Below are 23223 nucleotides of genomic sequence, written 5' to 3' on the forward strand. Positions count from 1 at the left end.
TTCAGAAGTGTGATCTTTTGCAGTAGATTTGATATAAAAGGTCCTTTTGTCTTGTTCAAAAACACTTGTGGTATTTTGGTACAACAGACTTCAGGTTAGCATGATTAAAGCCTTCTGTTACTGCAACGGTATAATGGATTGATTTAGCTTGGCCAGCTTGCAGTGGTACATAAACAGCTGTTATAATGAATAATTTAAACTCTGTAAAGTCTCTGTAATGTCTGCAATGTGACATTAGGTACTTGATATAGTGGAAACTATGAGGATCATAGCCAGCGCCACTGTCACATTTGTACACTCGCTATTGACAGCTACAGGTACCAGGTGTTCATCTGAACAACAAACTGGACTGGACTCATAATTCAGACGCCCTCTACAGGAAAGTGCAGAGCAGGCTGTACCTGCTGCGGAGACTCAGGTCGTTTGGAGTAGAGGGCCCACTCCTGAAGACCTTCTATGACTCTGTGGTGGCCTCAGCCATCTTTTACGGTGTGGTCTGCTGGGGCGGCAGCATCTCTGCTGGGGACAGCAAGAGACTGAACAGGCTGATCCGAAGGGCCAGCTCTGTTCTAGGATGCCCTCTGGACCCAGTGGAGGTGGTGAGTGACAGGAGAATGGCGGCTAAGCTGTCATCCCTGTTGGACAACAGCTCCCACCCCATGCAAGAGACTCTGACAGCACTGAGCAGCTCCTTCAGTGGGAGACTGCGGCACCCACGGTGTGGGACGGAGAGATTTCGCAGGTCTTTCCTCCCCACTGCTGTCAGACTCCACAACAAAGACTTTTGCAGCTGATCAAACCCTCACATGTGCAATAAGACTGCTATATGTGCAATTCTATATGCTATATGTGCAATTCTTGTACAATTCTTCTTCTGACGAAGTTGTACTTTTGTATTTTCTTACTCAGTTGTATATAGCATTTGTATTTCCATTTTATTATATTGTATATAGTATTTTATTTCATTGCATTCCAGTGTTTTCTAATTTCTGCTACATAACTTTGCACTTTTGCTGTAACAAAACAAATTTCCCACCTGTGGGACTAATAAAGGTCATCTTATCTTATCTTATCTAGTGTGCAATAGCTGTTGTTTAAATACAGAGTCCCCCTCCTCTTTTTCTGTGAACAGTCCTATCCTCTCTGAGGAGCTAGCTCAACAGCCACATCCACAATGTTATTATTCTGCCACAGTGTCACGGTCCTGGGTGTTTAACCCAGCATTTGTGTTTGGATTAGGGCTGTCAATGTTAACTCATTGACGCGGATTAATCCGTCATCAGGATTTACACGAGTTAAATTTTAAACGCAATTAACCCATCTGGAGTGCAGAATGACTCAAAATCACTGAAATGTCTCTGTCAAAGCATATCGGGCAGTTTGTTAGTTCTGCGCTCCAGATGGGTTAAATGCGCTAAAAATTTTAATTGCATTAATGTTTACAGCCCTAGTTTGGACTTTTGATTCTAGTTTGTTTGAAATTCTGAGGTCAGGATTTTGTTCCTAGTTTTGGTTTATAGTTGTTATCCCTCTGTTTATATATGCATTCTGTGTGTGCCCTGCACAGCCTGGTCCTGCTCCTTCTCTGCCACAGATCTCTGCACCTCCTAGTCCTGTTCCCCCAGCACCAGGTTTCTGCACCGCCTTGTCCTGTTCTGTTCAAGGGTCCCCATTTCCACTGGTGTCGGCCTCCAGTCCTGTCGGAGTCTTCGTCTGAACTCCTCCGTCTAGACTGCCGGCCACACAGTCAGCCCCCTGAACTGCTAGTTTTTTGTTTTGGACTCTTATGCTACTGTTTTTCGTCATGTTCCGAGTCGTTCACATTTGTAGCTCATTCATGTTGATAACCGGGTTTTGGTGAAGATAAAACTTGCGATGGCCTGCTTAGCTTCTAGCTTTACTTGTGACCTCCTCTTTCTCTCAGTAAGGGGATGATTAAACCTTCTCTCGTGCAGGTGCCAGATCTCTGTAGGATTGTAGTTATTATTGTCCAATTTGTAGTGAATGTTATGTGGAACTATAAGCTGCTCGGGTGTACTGTGTGCATGCAACTGCTAATGCACGCACAAAAATCTTCATAAATATAAAACAGCTGCCAAAGTTTATAGAGCACTCTGCTATGCTTGGGCCCCAACTATTCTGCAGAGTACACCCAGCTCCCTCCATAACAAGGAAAGGTGGAGGTTTGCAGAGTTAATGTATTTCTGCTTCGACTGCTGCCCCTCCTCCTTTGCCTAGAAAGGTGGTAGAAAGTGAATGGATTTTGGAGGTAGATTTCTTTTCTCTTTTATTAATCAAATATTTAATTATATCACATTAGTTATAGTAATATCACTTTCTCACTTTACTATAATAAGAGCTCTCCTGTCACCAGTTGCATGAGGAATGTTAACACAGTGAGGCCATTGTAATGGGAGACGTTAAACAGATAGTGGGACTCCTCCTTATCAGGGATGTAAATCCTTAGATGACGGCCAAGCAGAAAACAAGGTCATAATTCTCTCTGTGAGGGAGGAGGTATAGCCCCCCTATGAGCAGTGGCGTTTCTAGAATATTTTTGTTGGGGGGGCAGGTAGGGGCACGGATTTGGAGAAGGGTGGCAGATGTAATTGGCAGATAATGTTAAAAAAAAAAATTACCAACCGTTAACCATAACCCTATAAACCTAATAAGCGAATGCGCTTCTAACTCTTATTAGAATGAGATTTTAACCACTACAGTGCAAAGTTTTTAGATACTGTGTTGTTGAAGTACAAGAGATACAATCGGTGCTTTGTCAGTGTTTATTCAGCATTTAAGGACAGCAATATTTGCATAGTATTTTTACTGACATATAGTGCACATGTGTTTTGGGCAAAGACATTTTTAATATTAAAATACAAATATTTTTAACATACAATTGGCAAATTAGCCAATGCCAATGCAAAACTTTATCTGTCTATTAAAAAAAGAAGATAATTTTCTCACAAACTGGTTTTTGATTTTGAAACAGGATAAAAGAAGCTCTCTGCTTCTAGTTGTTTTTTAGCCTTCTTAAGGAAGAAATTCTCAATATTTTGACACCTTTTTTATTATTTTATCTCTACTGGTTGGCCCTGAAGTAATAAGCAAAAACTTATGTCACAAACAACAACTTTCCTGATGTATGACCTTGACTAGAAGTCAGGGGTGTCAAATTCTGGCCCTCATGGACCCCTATCCTGCACGTTTTAGATGTTACCTATACCAACATAGCCAATTCATATCAAATAATCCCCAAACACCTAGTTGTGCACAAGTCTGTAAATGATTCTTTAAATCATCTGTGTTGAAGTATGGAAGCATCTGAAACTGGGAGGACAGGAGCCTTCAGAACCAGAACTGCACATCCCTGCATTGAACATGGCAGAGCCATTTCATGGGGTGATTTACACTCTATTCATAGCATGGAGCTGGCAGATAGGATACGTAATGAGAGAAATTAGCTAGACCGCACAGTGTAGTGTAAGTGCTGCCTTATGGTAGATAGATATGTCAACATCAGCAAACAGACATAGGTGAATGCAAATCAAAGGATAGAAAAAATAATCCATCAGGACAGCAAGACCACATGAAAACTCATCTCAGGCTGTTACTAGTAGATACTAATATTCTGTTTTAAGCTCAGTTTCAAGCTTTTTTCACATTGTGGCAAAGCTGTCTGTGAAGGTTCTCAGTCATCCAGGTCATTGTAGTCTAAGGAGCTTGGAAAGAAAAGCGTCTGGACTTCTTTAAGTTGCTTGAAGACGTTTCACCTCTTATCCGAGAAGCTTCTTCAGTTCTAAGGTCAAATGGTGGGGAGTCCCAGATTTAAATCCAGTGGGAGTTTTCCCCCCAAAGAGGGACAAAATGATCCTCTACCTAATCACATGAGCCAAGGTGTGAAAATGGGTGTGGATCACAATCAGCCAGGGTTTCGGGTGAGCTCATTGTGAAACCTGGCCCCACCTTATCATGTGATTTCCTGAGGTCAGATGGCCCAGGATGTGAGTGGGCATTAAGGGATCTCAAAACTGGATTATAGATGACAGACAGTTGGTGTCGTAAGCCACCGCCTTTGTTCAAAGATGGTCGCTCACAGTGGACGTAAATGGCTTCTTTTACTCCTCTTTCAAACATCTGTCTTCTCTGTCCAAAATGTGAACATTAGCATCCTCGAAAGAGTGACCTTTGTCCTTTAGATGCAGATGGACTGCTGAGTCTTGTCCTGTGGAGGTGGCTCTTCTATGTTGTGCCATGCGCTTGTGAAGTGGCTGTTTGGTCTCTCCAATGCAAAGGTCTGGGCATTCCTCGCTGCACTGTACAGCATACACCACGTTGTTAAGTTTGTGTTTAGGAGTTTTGTCTTTCGGGGGAACCAGCTTTTGTCTGAGTATGCTATGGTTCCGATTGTGGCAAATCGGAACCATAGCTATTGTCAGTTCCTGCCCATATGGAAAAGAAATAGTAAAAACTTACATGATTTACTCATGAAAGTGGCCACTTTCTCATTACTTTCATATATTGTTGTAGTAAGTATCCAAAACATACACGTTTCATTTATATAATTTTTCAAGGGATCTTATATCTGTTTTCTCTCTTGTATGCTTTTCATACAAGTTTCACACAAGACAGATACAAACTTTATAAGATTTATATATATATTTTCCATATGGGTGTTTGCAGCACACAACTAAATACAGAAACTAATCCCACATTAGTTTTATCTATCTATCTATCTATCTATCTATCTATCTATCTATCTATCTATCTATCTATCTATCTATCCATCTATCTATCCATCTATCTATCTATCTATTGTCACGGATTCAAATATTGAGGATGGATACAAGAGGAAAACCAAAATAACAACACTGGTCCGGCTGGGTTGAGTCAAACGATGATTTAATGAATACACGCGTGGAAGATGGACGCCATACAGCAGACAGCATCAGATCTCAAAATGGTGGAGCATTGATCAAACTCTTATAGCCTCTAGTGGCCCCCACCTAATCATAAAAGCCTAAACATTCACATTCTTTCTCTCACATGGCGCCTAAGCTATGACCTTGGCTCCCTGTTTATCTGCTCCTGCTGAGATGGGGCAGAAAACCTCTCCAGTATGTTCTGTTCTCTTCTAATCAGACAAATAAGGCGATGACTTTCTGCGAACAGTATTTCTTATAACTCAGCAGTATAATGCATCATAAAACAATATCATTCATTCACAACAAATCAGCAGTCTAATGTAATGCAAATCAGTTTACCAAATGTAATAGTTATACCTTCTTCTAATTCAGGAGAATAATGCAAACTAAAACTACATAATAATTCACAATCTTTAATTAGGGGTCTAACATGGCATAAAATAATATTATAATCCAACACTATCTATCTATCTATCTATCCATCTATCTATCTATTGTTACGAAATCAGTTTTACCCCTGTTCTTTTATTCGTCGAAACTACCAGAGACGGCACCGGAACTCAGTAGTTATTTTCACAAAACTTTTATTCATCTTTATTCATCTTCATTTAAGCATGCACTTCTAGAAGGGAAGACGAGGCCGGTGTGTCCCTCTGCAAAATCTTCACCCCTTTGTTAGTTACAGCCAGCTTTATAGAGGTGTCCCCATCATAAAACCCCCCTACAGTGTGCTGCAAACTCTGTGTCTGTGTCTATGTGAGTGTTCGTGTGTGACTGTGTACGCATACCTGTGTGTATGTGTGTGCACGTAAGTGAGTGTGCGTGACAGTTAAAACACTGTGGGTGTAGGTGACTCCCTAGAGGTCATAAAAAACCCATTTCCCTTCCAGATCACAGTTATCCAGGTCAAATGTTGAGACCCCCACCCAAACATTCTCTGGGGAATTTCCTCTCAGGATTAACTCCTCTCTGTTTTACTTTCACAGTTCAACTGGGGAGGGTCTCCTTTACTCTGCTCCTAAATTCAGGACACCATCAGGCCTTTATCACATTGAGGGCAGTGTCAGTGTCTCTACAATAATTCTACATTCTATGTTAACACATTTCTAAACTCTAAAATAAGCTAAACATTTCTACACTATCTATCTCAGTGGCTCCTGGGGAATAGTCAAAAATAAAAGTATAATTATTTTGGTAATTAAATCAATTTTACTTCAGGACATACAAAACGGAAGTCAGTAGTACAAAACAAAAAAATAAACTGTCAAAAGCAAGGTGTGTGCAGGACAAAATACCTAAGAGGCTAATTATATTACAACTAATTATAGTTTACTGATGTTTTTGCAGAATTTTAAAAGTTTAGGTGCATACTCCGTGTATGAGTTCACTGCAAGCCAAGGTGATCTCTTAATCCTGTGTAGGACATAAAGTCTGATCTATTAATGGTGTCATCAACATTATATCATTTACTGAAACCGGGCCGAGTCACACTGATGTTTTCCTTCTACAATGCTACGTCCCCTTTAGCTCAGGCTAACAACTAGAGGCCACATCATGCAAAAAATCTTCTGCTCTCATTACTCAAGTAGGCTATCTTCTTTGTTGAGTTTGTTTTACTTTTCACAGAAACGTTTGAGTACTTTTAAGTAAAATTATAATCTGTTGTTGTTGACTGAAATAAAATAAATTCAATTCAATTCAATTCAATTCAAGAGCCAGTGTCCTGTTGATCAGTGTGTCATTTCAAGATGTTGTTGTGCCATTGGTTTGTCTATTGAAAATGAGCTTTGAATAGCTATATTTGTGTGACACAATGCCTATTTGGAACCACAAAGTAACAATAATGATCATGTCCCAAAATGTATATTCTGTTCATCTCGATGTGGCATTTTCAGTGTGGGAACATTTTTAGCACTTGGATAAGACTCCAGTTTTGATTTTATGTGTTTGCTAGCTTAAATTAACTTTTGACTTTGAAATTAACTTTTTTTTTTTTTAACTCTAAACTTTCAATTCAATTCAATTTTATTTATATAGCGCCAAATCACTACAAAAGCTGCCTCAAGGTGCTTCATAAGAGAAAAACCCAACAATCATATGAGCAAGCATATGACCCCCTATGAGCAAGCACTTTGGCGACAGTGGGAAGGAAAAACTCCCTTTTAAGTTACATTTTTTTTATTCTTTTCTCAGTTATTATCTGATCATTAATTGATAGTGTTTTTTAAGCAAGACTGATGTATGGCGAGCCAGGTCTTAGCTGTCACAACAGGGTAAATGTGTGCCCTTTCAAAGCCGTTGAAGTCAGTGGATGCACTGAGAGAATAAGCCCCCATGTTATCAATAAGAAGCCAGTCCCCCACGTGCAACTCAGGAATCCAGCAGCTTTCGGTGACTTTGTCAATGCTGTGGCAGGTTGGACCCCAGATAACAGAGTAGTATCTCGGTTCACTGTTGTCAACAGCCTGTAAAAAGGAAAGCAAAGAAAATATAAAATCCTAATCGCACTCTCACAATCTAACCATGTGAATTCCATACAATACCAGGTTTAGTTGTAATGAGCTATAAGTAAAAAGTCTAGGTTTATCTTTTTTTTCCAAGCAATGAGATTTAAATTTAACAATTCAAGATGTAGTAAGACCTTAGTCCCATTGAGTAACAAAAAAAAATGCGTGTTATCTGACTGATTCACAAGTTGTTGTTCGGTATAACCAAGTGAATTCATTTGCAGAGCTGATGATGCACCAAAAAATTCCCTGTGATTGTGTTGGATGCTGCAGTCAGTCGAGGATTACAATGATGATGCAAACTTGTCTGCAAACACACACTCAACAGTGAGTAGTAGTGAAATGTTGTAAAGATGTAAATACAAACAGTTTGCCTTTCACAACTTGTTGGTTACAGTGATACGGTGCAATACTTACTTTGAATGCAAACAGTCTTCCATTTTTAGTTTGCATCACATTGTTCACAGTTTAACATCAACTGTATGGTTTGCAGAAAAATTTGTGTCTTCTGTATAAACGATGGGCCACTATGGCAACTGCTACTGACCTGTCCCTGGGACAGCAACCTCCCACAACCACTTCCCAACTCATCAGGGAATACTTTTTCCATTGCAGTTGGTGGCTAAAAGTGGGACACTAAGCATCTCTAGGCCTAGGCATGACTAGAGCTTAAGTAATCAATTTCCCAGCAAACTCCAGTAGCTATTTGAAACCTGTTGAGGTACACTCAATCTTTCCTAGTGATCGTGGTTGCCAGGCAGCCACCAACCAGTTTTTAAGGCCTTTGTGACTTAAGATTAAAAAGGAAGCTTATGGAGGTCTCATTCTGAGTTCTATTAGTAAGTTGTGCTGTTCATCAATATTGATCAACAGCACATCTTAAATGTCAGTAACATAAACATATATTAATTGCCTAACTGTAACCATGACTTCAATGTACATGGTATGCTATAACCACAATCTTACCAATTTTACCACAAGAAACTGGATATAAACACACACTCAAAAGTATGGTGATTTTATATTATTTACCCTAAGAGGCCATGGTTCAACCTTGGTGTGGACAGGATCATAGGTAAGGCAGCTCAATGATCCGTATAATCCATCATTAATGTAGTATATCATCATCTTCTCAGAGCTGTAGTCCTTCCGATCTGATAAACATTTACCGTTATATTTGAAATTAAGTTCAATTTAAATACAAAGGCACATCATTATGGAGTATTTAGCTTGCTTTTAAACTGCATATCTGTACATTTACCACTGCGTTCATCTGTGTCTTCAACTCTTTTGGCAATGACATTTACTGCCAGTGTAAAGGCTGAGTCGACATAGAATCGGCCTGGTTCTGCGATGATCTCCAACCCATTGGCAGGTGGGAATAATTCATCCAGTGCTTTATTAATGACTTCTGAAAACTAAGAATGCAAAACACATTAGGTTAATGGATATTGCTGAGCTATTAATACTTCTGACATTTTCTTGACACTTTAAGATGTTCTGTAGCGATCAGTACCTCTGACCTCAAAGGCAGTACCTCTACCTTTGAGGTCTCTACCTGTGCTTCTATGAAGTACAAGAGATTGGTGATTCTAAATTGTGGTAGATAAACATTCAGAATGAAAAATACCAAGGATAGAGTTTGTGTGATATTCTAGACAACAAAAAAAAAAAACAAATACATATACAAAATATGCCATCTTTATGCTGCTGATGAATTACTTTTCCTTGGGAACTCACCTCTCTTCTCAAGACAGTAACACGTATAGGTAGTTCCAATCTATATCACACTACTCCAAAAGCTGTAGTAATCAGTAGTTTTACATTAAAATGATTGATTTTAGGCCGAACCAACAAGGTCCCCTTCGCAAACAAGAGCAAAGATGAAAGAAAGCGATAACGTGACCAGCATCTGAACAGAATGATGTCTGTCACCAGGGCAGTCAGGGCTCTAACACATAACTAAATGTGCATATGCTTATTTATTACAGATATTATCACAATTAAAAGGAACAACTCATTGTAAGTTAAAATTCTGCCAACCAATGTTATGTTTGAATGTCCTAAACACGTTCCCTCTGTCTTGTACAGTGTTTTTATTAATAATACCTCCTCAAATTTCACTTCAGTGAAGTCTTCTGTCCCAGAAAAGCCTCCACCAATATCCAAGAGGCGCATCTGGAAGCCCGCTGAATTCTGCAAAGATATAATCTGTTTAAACTTGAGACTTTGCCATGTAGGGTTTAGCTGAGAAGGCTTCTGCTTTGTATATATTAATACCATTGTTTCAATAGTTTCCTGATTAGTTTGTGGGCTCAGTCACTCATTTCAGGTCATACTGAATACAACATTAAGTCCATTTTATAAACTTGGGTCATTTTAAGTTACAGAAATGAGGAGTGTGTGCAGTGTCACAGTCACATTCTCGCCTTGCATCATCACATTGGTCTTTACTTTAGCATTAATATGAACACTTGATCACAATAAGATAAAACTTTCAGTAATATTTCATAATTTAAATCAGATCCGTAAAGCAATACTGAATGAGTCATTAATAAAGACATTAAAAAATACCTTGAAAGTGGTAAATTTAACAACTGATCATCACAACCAATCCATATTAGTGGCAGTTATTCTAAATTAAATGTACAGTACAGTATTCTTATAAAGGTTTGTTTGTGCAGAAATAACTTACTGCTATATCAAAAGCATATCGAGCATCTGTGATAGCCTGCTTGAAGGCCAAATTTCCAGTGCACCCACTGCCTACGTGGAAGCTGACCCCAATCACCTCCAAGTTCAGCTGTCTGGCACATTCCAGCAGTTTACTAACTAAGGACAGTCTGACTCCAAACTTTGCATTGAGTCTTACGAGAGATTTGGAGTCGTCCACTGCAATTCGCATTACTAGCCTACAAAATGCGTCCAGACATTAATAGTCAATACTCTCAAAAGACATTGCATAAAATGCTGAAACATATTAGCAGTTGCTTACTTACTTGGCTTGAGGATGGGTAAGAGAGATTTTTAAGAGTTCCTCCTCATTATCAAAAGTCATTAAGTTCACTCTGTGAGTGCGGGCATATCTGATGTGGGACCATGGTTTGGTAGGATGGGCATAAATTATCTTATCAGGGGTAACTCCAAGGGACAGGGCCTGCTCGATCTCACCCTGCGTCAGACAAAGATGTGTTTCACATGAACAAACTCACAAGAACATAAACAGAATCCATCTTTGAAACACCGGTACCTTGCTGGCACAGTCAAAACCTGTGTCCAGAGCGATGAGCATCTTGATAACTGCTGGTGTGTTGTTGCACTTTACTGCATAGAAAGGTTTGACCCGAGGCAACCTAGTGATCCACCTGTTGTGCTTTTCTAATATATCATCAAGATTTAACACATGGAATGGCTCATCTTTGCCCTGAAAAAAGAAACATTTTATTTCAAAGATGTCGAAAATCTCTGGTGTATTCACCACACTAGGGATGTGGTGTGCTGCTAGTCGACAAGATGAATTATGTCATTGTTAACATTTTAATTGATTCAGTAAATTATTGTGTACGTAATGTTATGCAGCCATCTGCCACCAGATGGCGCATCGTTGTCGAGAAATGCCATAAATCTGTTAATCTAGGCCTGATCTTTTTGTTAACACGATCAGAATGCGATATAAGCGGCGGAAATGGTAGATGGGTTCTGCCTTACTGATACAGTTATTGATACACAATGCAAGGGGCTGCACAATTAAGTGACATGATTCATTATTAAAGAATGTGATTAATGGTTTCAAATGCCTTTGTTTAATGAGTTTTTGACACAAAACAGATCAAAAGTTTAACATTTTAGATCCTTTTAGACTCGTTAATTAGTCCAATTTTTTACTTTAGTCAATATTAGAAATTAATCACCAGGAACATCACTAGTGAAAACCCTTGCCTTGCATGTGTTAATTGTTTATGCACAAACAACCTTGATGTTTGAAGGCTTTCAGTGACTTAAAATTATGCCCCTGAAGTATGGTAACAAAGTATTTGTTTCTCATATCTTATCATAATCATCATTGCCTCGGTATGAGGAATAATAATCTCTGAAATATAAGGTTTCACAGAGGTCAGGGACATTGCTAAAACTATCAGAATGGGCTAGTTAGTGGTAAAAGAAGTGGAAAAACTTGCCTCTGATACTCACCTGTGAACCAAGCTCTTTCACCCTTGTGTCTATCACATCAGTGATGCTCCTTCCACTGTCCAGGATTTCAATGTCATCATTTTCAGGGGAAAAAACACGCACCATTGATTCATTTATGGTAGCTGCAGGTGTCAAGCGCAAAGGCACGTATAAAGAAAAAGTGTTACACAATGTGAGATGTCGGAAAGTATGAGAAAGAGAGAAGGGAAAAGGTGATGCATTTGAGAAATAAGTATAAACGGAGCTATTCAGGAAGGTTCAGTTTTTTCCTCTAGTTTCCTGCGAATGAGAAAACAGTGACTTTGGAAGACGGAATTTTGTCATTCACAGTCAAAAATTTCAGGGAGAAGTGGATTAACCACTGTGCAAGCACTGTGGACTTGTAATTTGGGGTATTTTCTGTACTCATTTTTGCAGTGATGGAGGACTTTGGAATAAATCATTGCTGCCCGATTCGGTCTTCAGGGAGAGGACTTCGGGAGAGGACTGCACGACTGGCCAACGTGTACTTTCTTTTCCCTCTGTCATTCATCTCAGGACCGGTATCAGAAGTCAGTATTAACATACAGTTAAAAACATAGAACTCATGTCATTATCTTTTTTTATTTGATTGCGTCTTTACTGGTCATAACATAGTCATATGTACTGTCTAGTCTTCTGCTGTGTTTAGTCAGCCTTGTCTTCATGTTTGTTTATCTCTTGTCTCCGTGTTTGGTGCCCCCTATCTATCTCCCTTGCAGACCAATATTTGGGAATTTTGTCCCTGGGCTGATGTACTTGGAGAAAATTCTCCTGAGTTTCTCCAATAAACCTGCTACATAATGGATGACAGTATTTTCTGTTCTCCGACCTCCTTTCCTACCTTTCGGTGAAACATCTTAAAGAAACTCCAGTCACCTTCTTTCCAAGCTCTTTAGACTACCATGATCTGAATGACAGAGAATCTACACAGACAAACAGCAATGTTCATGTTCACACATCAGATCATAAAGTTTTAGGCTTACCTTCCTTTGTAGTGTCCATGTTCTCCAGTGTGAAGATCTTGCAGAGAACTTCCAGAAGTTCAAAGTAAAACAACAGAGAATGGCTTGATCGGCTGGTTTTGTTAGTGGCATTTCCCCACCCACTTTGTTACGTAAATTTGACTTTAACAGTTCATTCTGGCAAAGAGGATTTCCATTCCCAAATCTAACTTTTTTAGATATTTACAATTACGAAACTTTCACACAAATAATGTTGAACTTTAACTCATTTTAACTTGGATTCTTTTATTAACTTGTAGGTCCCTTATTGCCTATAAATTGAGGTTTAGGTTAGTGGAGACACTTACGCTAACCTAAACATAAGCTTTTACTCTCTAAAAAAAAGTAATAATTTGCATTACTAGAGACTTTTTGCCTGTGTAACTGCATGAATACATTTATATGTATGACCTCATGAACACATCTATTTAATTATTACCCAGAGTAATGGTGGCAGAACACTAAGATCAGCAGTAGTAGTACAGCATGGAGAAAAGAATCAATTAGAAATAAGTCACATAATAATTTCTGTTGTGAGAGTTAGATTTTAATTTGTAAGCAAGTTTTGATCAGCTGACTGCCACGATCGGGGAAACACACACTGATTATTCTTAATAAATTGGCGTGCCCATGTAGCGTGCTGGCTAGACCAAAATGCGGCAAAGGCTAGTGATGGGTTGGAAGAGGCATGTACTTACTTTATTAACACCTGGTGCGCTGACCGCGGCTTCGGAACCGGTGTTACGACTGGTCCGCAGGCTGAACCAGGATGGAAGAATGAACAAAGCTGAATGAGTAAAATACTCATGACACCTGAGGCGAGCAGTGGCTGACGGAAGCAAAGGTTTCGGTGCTCCTGACATGAAGGAACCAATGTTTGAGCGCAGAACAGGTGATTCATCTCCCTTTTAAACCCAATGTCTGTGGTCACTTGACCACTACCTGACACTGACCTGTGCTTCTCTAAGATTTAATGATCTTTCTGGATTTAGTTAACAGAATTCAACAAAATATAAGCAGATTTTTCACAAACTACACGGCCGAGTTCCAACTCCTAGACGCTATCAAGCTTATAGCTAATTTGGTTGACTGATCATTAAGAGCATCAGCCCTTTGAATTGAATTTGATGTCTCCACACTTGTAACTTCACACTGACCATGAACACAAGAGCCTACTGTCCATCAGTTCAGCATTGCTGTGCATTACTGTAAACTTAGCCACTATACCACTTCAGCCTGTAAGCATACTAAACTCCCCAGTTTTCATGCAACCTGTAATTAACACTTAATTATGTTACTTCAAATTTGTTTTTCAGACACTTCATAAAATCACAATCTAGAAACAAATAATGTTTGGGGATATTATGAGTAAGCTGTAAATTGTCCATTGATGAGCAGTGTTTACCTTTGAAAATAATCTCTCATTGGCTTCTCCTATTCTTCCTACATCTTTCTCCATCACGGAGTGTCACACTTTAACTTATATTTTCTCTCTGTGAAATGTGACTTTATAGTACCATATTATCCCAACAGAGTACTTATTGTTATTAAAGAACAACCACTGTGATTACACAAATGGTGATATATATAAATAAACTGAAGTCCAAAATGACGTCTAGTCTAGAAAACATGGACATTACCAGATGCTGTTTTCTCCACCATGAGTAGCTGCTTATGTGTGACGCTTCCTGAGTTAAGTTTTTTTTTTAAATTTATAACTCAAAAGCTTGCTTTATTATGTTAAGATCAGATGGGTGGTTTGGCCGTTGAAAAATGGCTAAAGTTCCTTTAACCTTCAAGGCACCCAATGTTTATTCAACTAAGCTCGGACATCAGGGACAATATTGTTTCTTTTATTGTTGCAATTATCATTTTTAATTAAAATGACAGTACAATCTACAGGCCCCATCTTATCTTAATGACCTTGTAGTACCATATCACCCTATTAGAGCACTTCACTCTCGCTCTGCAGAACTACTTGTTGTTCCTAGAGTATTTAAAAGTAGAATGGGAGGCAGAGCCTTCACTTTCCAGGCCCCTCTTCTGTGGAACCAGCTTCCAGTTTGGATTCAGGAGACAGTAGACACTATCTCTACTTTTAAGATTAGGCTTCAAACTTTCTTTTTTGCTAAAGCATATAGTTAGGGCTGGACCAGGTGACCCTGAATCCTCCCTTAGTTATGCTGCAATAGATGTAGGCTGCCGGGGGATTCCCATGATGCATTGAGTTTTTCCTTTCCAGTCACCTTTCTCACTCACTATGTGTTAATAGACCTCTCTGCATTGAATCATATCTGCTATTAACCTCTGTCTCTCTTCCACAGCATGTCTTTATCCTGTCTTTCTTCTCTCACCCCAACCGGTCGCAGCAGATGGCCCCGCCCCTCCCTGAGCCTGGTTTTGCTGGAGGTTTCTTCCTGTTAAAAGGGAGTTTTTCCTTCCCACTGTCGCCAAAGTGCTGCTCATAGGGGTCATATGATTGTTGGGCTTTTCTCTGTATCTACTGTACAATATAAAGCGCCTTGAGGTGAGTTTTGTTGTGATTTGGCGCTATACAAATAAAATTGAATTGAATTACAATACAATTGTTTCAGACAGTTGTTTCAGGTCTCTCTCATAAAAAAGACATTGAGTCTCAATGGGACTATCTGTGTAAACAAACAAATGGGCAAAACCTTAAATGGCAGTCAGTGATTCTATGTCACTGGCAAATAAATAACAAAATTCTCCAGAAATTGTATTTTCCATAAAATGGTTTCTTAACTGTAGCGTCCATGGTTTTTGGATTGAAGGAACAATTCAACAAATGCTAAATTGGGGCATATTAACCCCGATTCTTTTGTCCCTGTGATAGAACAGAGAAAACCGACTCATAGTGTGTTAAAACATTTATATTTATTTTTATTCAATAATCTTCCGGAAGAGAGAGACCCCTGCACAGCTCAAACGGCAGTTGCAAGAGCTCTAACATTTTTAGCTCAACATGTGTCTTATATGGTGTTATTTCTGTACTTCAGACGTCACGCAGTTTCAAACATTGCTTATATGGCAAAGTTCCTCTTTTCTGTGTCTTATCTATTAATATGCCTGTGCACTAAAACTTCATGTTTTTCAGTCTGGCTGAGCACTTAGTGAGTCAAAAGTGGCCTTGCTCTACAAGCCTTCATTATTAAAGTACATAACACAATATAATAGGAAAATAAGGATACTAAGGATATTGATTTCATGACAGGCAGTGTAAGAGCTGGACAGCTTTGAGGATTCAATTCGTAGCTGTTAGAAGCAAAAATTTTGTGTTGTTTTTGAGTTTATTTCATTTTGGTTTTATACAGCTGAGAATTCTCTGACAATACAGAAAATACAGAAAGTTGAACCTAATTGAAATGAATTAACTAACAAACAGAAACATACTGAACATTAGTCTGTGCTACACCACTGTCACTCATCATATCATGTGACGTGATAATTAATAGTCATGATTTCATCAAATTACTACTGTTTTTCCACATTTTGCTTTCACCTTGTCGAGTTACTGCTCAGGTTTGGATCTTCCTGATGCGGTGAGGCAGAAGAAGAGAGTGAGAGACATTCATATATTATAATAAGTAATGAATTTCAGGTAGCTTTTCCACTTGGTTAACTTGCACAGACAAGGTTTTTCTATTAACTTGACTTGAACTGAGAAATCAACAAATACGTTTCATCACATTCTGCTGTGTTTGGCAGGTTTCTCTGTGTCACATTCCCGTGGAATTTTTCACCATAGAAAGAAGTTTTGTTCTCATGTAGAGTGCACCTAGGACGCTAATGCTCTTCTCAGTTTTTACAGAGTCAAACTCAAAGTAATGTTGGTACTTCCAAGCATTGGTCATGTTCTGTCCTGCTCTCCATGTTATCTGTTGTTAATCTACACACATCTGTTGCCAGTGTTGGGAAGGTTAATTTTAAAATGTATTCCACCACAGATTACAGAATACATGCCCCAAAATGTATTCTGTAACGTATTCCGTTACTTTACTCAATGAGAGTAACGTATTCTGAATACTTTGGATTACTTAATATGTTATCATGCTGTTTACAACTATGTGAATGTGCTATTGCTGTGATTTATTACTGTTACTGAAGGTCTGCGGCTCCGAACCGTAGTAAAGGGACCTCTGGCTAATACGTTGGGTTCATGTCGGGCTCGTAGCCGAAAACTAGCTTTACTTTGTTGTCTGGGTCAACTTTGCTAGCGAGAGACAGAGAGAGGCGTTGAAAGGCTGCTCCCATGGAACTTATTGTTTCGGAGGAAAACAGGAACACGGTGTACAATTGAGTCTTAATAGCTTACTTATGTTGCGGGTTCAGATATTGAGGGTGAGCACAAAAACACAAGAACAATAATGGTCCAGAAGAGCTTCGGTCAAACAATGATTTTAATGAACACACGCATGGGGGGATGAACACTGCCCACCGACAGCATCGATCTCCGTCCAATAATACACAAACGGTTATTTTATACCATCAGGGTTTGGTTTATGACGCCCCCTCATGCGTCAGAACACATACAAAGCACATACAATAATATTGACGACTTTCGACATATATGGAAAGAGCCTTCTCTCCGTCTCGAGGCCAGGTGCCGACTCTCACTTATCTCCTGGAGCAGACTGTCCCTTTCACAGGCATACTTTTGCAGTCACAAGCTTTTGCAAACTGTTATTCGAACTCCTAGCCTAAACATGAGTCTAACTACTGTTTGTGTGTGTGTATGTCTCGACCTCCAACGCACTTAGCCTCACCCCGCCCGTTGGCGCTTCTGGCCTTTTACCAGACAGAAGCTCTCTGTGATAGGTGTAATAATCTTAACTAAGAACATGTGTAATCTATTGAACAAATGCTTTGATGAAATGATAATTAATGTAATGGCAATAAGGATGGTTATAAATAGTAGCAGTAAAATATTTCCCTGATCTCCACACTCCTCCTTTTGACCTCTTGACCACAAGAGGTCACCATATGTTGCGCTGTGTTCAGTTCAGTTCAATTTCAATTTTATTTATATAAAGTCCACTCTCCACTGCTGTGTAATCAATTATTGTAAATGTAAATGTTATCAGGAAATGATCAAAGAGGAGAGGGTTTTCAGGAAACACTGTTAAATGTTCAGTTTCTATGCCATATGTTAAAACAAGATCTAGAGTGTGGTTAAAGTGGTGGGTGGGTTCTTTTACATTTTGAGAGAAACCAATTGAGTCTAATAACAGATTAAATGCCATGTTGAGGCTGTCATTTTTAGCATCTACATGGATGTTAAAATCACCCACGATAATTATTTTATCTGAGCTCAGAACTAAATTAGATATAAAGTGTCACTCCTCGGCCCAATCAGCTGCTTCCATGTCCATCAATGGCATCATGGGCCCGTGTCACCGTTGCCAGGTCCACTGCCCTCGCTCTGACCCTCTCTACCCGTCCTCTGGCCGAGGGAATGAGACAACAACCTCTGAGACATGAGACAAAGACAAACACCTTTCCCTACTATGCCTCCCACACTTATCTCCTCAATTGGTCTCCTAATTCTTCAGACTTGGTTCAAGCTATCATGTTTGGGAGTCTCTAATCAAAAGCGAGCCTGACTTATGGCCTTGGCTCCCTATTTCGTCTACCTTCAACAACGGTGCGAGTGAAGCTCCCGTGGAATGTGCTCTCTGTCTTCTCTACCATCAGATAAAGCAAGGTCCTGACTCTCTGAAAACAGTATTCTCAGCAACTCAGCAGTATAATGCATCAAAAACAATATCATTCATTCACAATAAATCAGCAGTCTAATGTAATACAAATCAGTTTAACAAATGTAATAGTTATCACCTTCTTCTAATTCAGGAGAATAATGCAAACTAAAACTACATAATAGCTTCACAATCATTAATCAGGGGCATAACGTGGCATAAGATAATATAATAATCTCACAGTCCCCCTTTGATCTCTTTTAAAGAGATCACTTACACCCTAGAATCCAGGTTTGCGAGGTCCATTTCTTCTTCTTAGTCCTGAGGCCCTGTGTCCCCATTTAACGAGTGAACCACATGGGATGACCTCTGTGATTGCGCAGTTCAGATGCAAGAAAAACTATGATTACAACAACAATAGCAGGTACAGATGACACTTCCATCACTCTCCAGTTCCCCCACAGCTTTATCTTGGTGCTCCAGTTTCCCCAACCTCATTTTGGTGCCACCTTGTACCTTTCAAATGTACTCAGACTAGAACCTCTGTCTAAGGAGCTTTTAACCTTTACTTTATTGCTGCAGCTATCAGTGTTTTCCAGTCGGGTGATTCTCTGCTCTTCTTTCTTCGACCTCAGGGGTTAGACCACCCTTCAGTCGTTGCACAGATCAGGGGATTATTCTGCCCCAATTTTCAAACAACGATCTGTGTATTCTGGGGTCACAGCTGTGTCCCCCTTTTTACCAAGAGCCTCTCGAACCTCGTTGGTCTGGTGTTCCTGGTTTTTTCGCCAACCCCTTCATGGTTATTGCTGTGTTTATGGGATCCATCCTTTTGAGGTGACTAGCTGGAGCCCAAATTGCATGACCCTTGGCCCCAGTTGCTGTCTCGGCAGTCTCCACGTCTATCTCTTCTGCGAAGGATCCTCATATCTCCGTGACCTCGTCTGGTGTCTGTTCCTTTCTCTGTAAGGCAGAAAACCAAAACACCTCTCTGCCTAGCCTTGATAATCTAATGTTATTATTCATTGTTCCTCTAGTGATTCAAAATTGGTTTAGAATATTCAGAATGTTCAGGACGCTCTGACCCAGGGACTTATTCTCATCATAATCTATGTGTGTGTAAGCGTGTTTGCATTTAGCCCTCTGCACTCAAAGTCAATACCTGCAATATATCAGTCCGGACCATCGCGCCGAACGAAGCTTATGACCTTCAAAAGACTGAGTGCCAACTCATTATGAGCACATTTGCAATGCGTATATAAAAATAAAAATAACCACTTATTTTAGTAAAAGGAAATCAAAAACAAATTAATCATTTTTACTTCTACCATTTGCCACCTTTTTACAAAAATCATGTATTTCTTTCAGCTTTCCGTCCTACGATTTCCTCTCCAGTGCGATACTCAGCTTCTCGTGAACACAGGCATTTTATCCTCTAAACGCTATTCAGTTTATTCCAATCATTAATGCTTAAACAGGAAAATCATGATTTATACTTCTCACTGGTTCTCTAAAAAAGTCTGGGAACTTTTGGGTCATTACAAGCTTAAGTTTTACCATACCTAAATTATTAAACACACAAATAAAGTCATAGAATATTCATAAAACCATTGTTTGATGTTAAAACTCATCTTCCCCCTTTTTGACACACTCCCATGTGTCAATTCACCTGGAGCTAGAAATTAAAAGAAAAGGTTAGTGACATCAAAATCCGTATTAATATGAACTTCACATTTGAAACGCCATTTTTCTTTTTTTTTCCCACTGTTTTTCCCTCACTGACAACAGCAGGGGAATCTATGTCTTGATTCAGCCATGAATCCAGCTCACCTGATTCATCACTGAGCCCAACCGTCACTGGCATCTGATAGTGTGGTACTGCATATTCTTCCCTTGATGTCACTATTTTCAATCTGTTAATTAGAGTGCTTAAACATGAAGTAGACTGCGTCCACAACAAGTCAATACAGCTGTGAATGTGGCCTATTATCAATCTATTACCAATCAATAACAAAAATGATTATTTTATGCATGCTTTAGTCAACCACTTACCCAGAGGATCATCAATCCCAGAAAAAATGCCTTCTCCTCATTTAATAATGTCTGTCCTTCTTCCATGCCCTGGTAACTGGTCCATCCAGAGCTGTATCATTTTGAAATATACATACAACAAGCCAAACCTCACCTTGGTCACACCAACCCTTTTCCACCCTCAGGATGTCCAACGCCATCCCAGTCTGGACTGTCAAAGGTGACTTTTGACGCAGATTGTTCCAACAATTCTTTTTATTACATTTCCTGGTCAGAATAGCCAATCTCTGCACACTGGAGTAAACATAATCAACATGGTCAGCTTTTTACTGAGTATAGTTTCCCCATATTATAGATTTCAACGCTTCATCCTCATGTGGCTTGCTACATTATGTCTATCTAGATCTCCATTCTGTCTCTAAATTTTGGAGAATTTTTATGCTTGGTGTCAAATTTTACGAATTTGACACTAGGTGACATTTATGGTGTTATCACCCCCATCGGGGCTTACCTCGCCCACTTTTGGTGATATTCCTCCCTCGAATATTTGCAATTACCCCTTTGGTGGTGAAAAACTGTTGGTGTGGTCAAGTAGGTGCTGTAAAAACAAAAGCTCAGGACAGAACAGTTATCAGTCATGTGCTTCATACAGAATTTGCATATATTTTGATTTCATATTGATCCTCTGAGTGTAACGGTACATTTTAATTAGAATTTATCAAAACTAAACACAATAGGTTTTCTTTCTTTAATTTGCTCTTGTTCTCTTGCAGTACCACATCCTATCACATGCCCCTGTCGGTTATATTCTACTTTTCTAAATTATTGACTATTTCAATGGAGAACCTAAATCACGTGGACCAGTGTTTGTTATTACATATCTCTATTTTGAATGTGACAAGTCTATCATTCCCCTGTTATTCTTAGGTATTGTTAAAGTTTTGGCTTTTTCCTCTATAAAAGTTAATTGAGTTTTTACAGTGGCCTGCTATGGTTAATAATAACATGTTCTCTCCACTGTAACATTCGACACTTCCCAACAATATAATGTGATACCTTAATTAAAACCCAGTTAATACTTACAACTGGGCTCGTCAGGCACTCTTCTTGGCTGCAGTGGTTATTATTATATTTACACCCGTTTCTGCTTGATGACAGCTTTTCCATAACCCACTTTTCCACTCTCCTTTTTCTCCCTCATCGCGCTCAAAGACACATAACGGGGATGGCAGTCCATTCTCCCTGCAGCATGGACTACACTGCCCATGAGGCTACATTCTTTAGGCCTATGCCTGTAGCATTCTGTAGCTTAGCACAACAACAACAACAAAAAGGCGCTCTCTCACCCAGGAAACACACAGTCGCAGAGAGCGCATCACCCTGTAACCATGGCAACCGCAACAATGCCGCCTGGAACAACAGAACGTAGCTGTCAAACAAAACTCAAACAGTCCTGACCCGCGACAATATGAAACGGGAAAATACCGCCGTGTAATCCATTTATTTCAACAAAGTAACTGTATTCTAAATACCACCTTTTTAAATGGTAACTGTAACGGAATATAGTTACTCATATTTTGTATTTTAAATACGTAACGGCGGGACATGTATTCCGTTACTCCCCAACACTGTCTGTTGCTACCCCATGGACATCGCAGGATCATACGTCATTGTCATGGACAATCTTGGTTTAGTGACGCAGTCACACAGCCAGCTGACGGATACTCACTACTTAGAGAGAAGGGGGGGACTGGTTCATTTGTTATGTCACAGATTGCAGGGCTTCCACGCAGAACGTCTGAATAACTCTATGAAATATGTAGTCTATGGATGTGCAAGTGCAGCTCTGAGTTCAACCGGATTTTGAACGTTGTCAATAGAAATAAAGTATCGAAGTCGATCTTATGTGCTGCACAATAATATTCAATATTTAGTATTTACTGTTATATTCAGATAGATTATCACGATGATGTTGTTTAGTATATTGCTCTCTTTTTTGTTTTCTCTTTTGTCTTTCTCAACAGGTGATCCAGGTGATTGATATATGTATTTTTTGTCTGTTTGTTTTGTTTGTTTTTGTTTTTTGCCCTTTATCACCGTCCCTCTTCCCCGCTGTTTTTCTTTCCTTACCTCTCTTTCTTTCTCCCTTTTCTTTCCCCCAGTCATGTGGTGTGTGTAGCAAGTGAAAATAAAACAAAACAAACAATAAAAACAAAGGTCAATCAAATGGACCAATACCACAAGCCCAGGATGGTCCATTTGGTAAAGTAAATCCGTTGGGCATCTTTCTTGGCCTTTAGACAATAATTCTGATGGCAAAAGAACCAAACAGGACAGGCGGGGAAAAAAGTATCAACCTGGCAGAGAATAGGTGTTAAAATAATGTGTTTAAATTTACTAGTTACTAAGTTACTAGTTATCGCAGGTGGACCATTCATCTTCAAAACAGGTTTAAGTTCAAGTAGATAGATTATTGTAAGTATCTTGATGCATTCTCAATCATCCAGGAAAGTAAATCTCCAAAAAGTTGATTCTGTTCATCTGGACGTAGCGTTTTGTGGGAGAAACGTTTCGTCACTCATCCAAGTGGCCATTCCCCAACTCTCTGTGAATGGTACTCATGGCCATTGATCAGTGGTCTTTGATCAGTGGGTTTTGGTCAGTGGTTGTTGATCAATGGTCATGAGAATTTGCATAATTAAAATTAAGGAACTGACCTCCCAGCCCATTGTTCCTTCAGTGGGCTGGTTTCAGTCATTATGCAAATGTACTGTTTATAAGATTGGAAACCTGCAGTCAGCTGAGACTGAAGAAGTCACTTGGATGAGTGAAG

General features: G+C 39.4%; 1 protein-coding gene across 1 annotated transcript; it reads right to left on the reverse strand.

The window, feature by feature from the left end:
- Positions 1-7132: 7132 nt before the first annotated feature.
- On the reverse strand, positions 7133-12875 carry LOC148094704 (ornithine decarboxylase-like). Its single transcript, XM_087837407.1, has 9 exons — positions 12628-12875; positions 11624-11745; positions 10683-10856; positions 10432-10604; positions 10128-10344; positions 9542-9628; positions 8694-8850; positions 8465-8586; positions 7133-7390 (listed from the first exon to the last, which is right to left on the reverse strand). The coding sequence occupies exons 1-9, from the start codon at positions 12644-12646 to the stop codon at positions 7133-7135; spliced, it is 1329 nt and encodes a 442-aa protein (XP_087693533.1). The 5' UTR covers positions 12647-12875.
- Between the last annotated feature and the right edge of the window lie 10348 nt (positions 12876-23223).

This window comes from Neolamprologus brichardi, unplaced genomic scaffold, assembly GCF_056152115.1.
Source record: "Neolamprologus brichardi isolate AB-2024 unplaced genomic scaffold, ASM5615211v1 NODE_ptg000031l+_length_7269946_cov_1, whole genome shotgun sequence".
NCBI lineage: Eukaryota > Metazoa > Chordata > Actinopteri > Cichliformes > Cichlidae > Neolamprologus > Neolamprologus brichardi.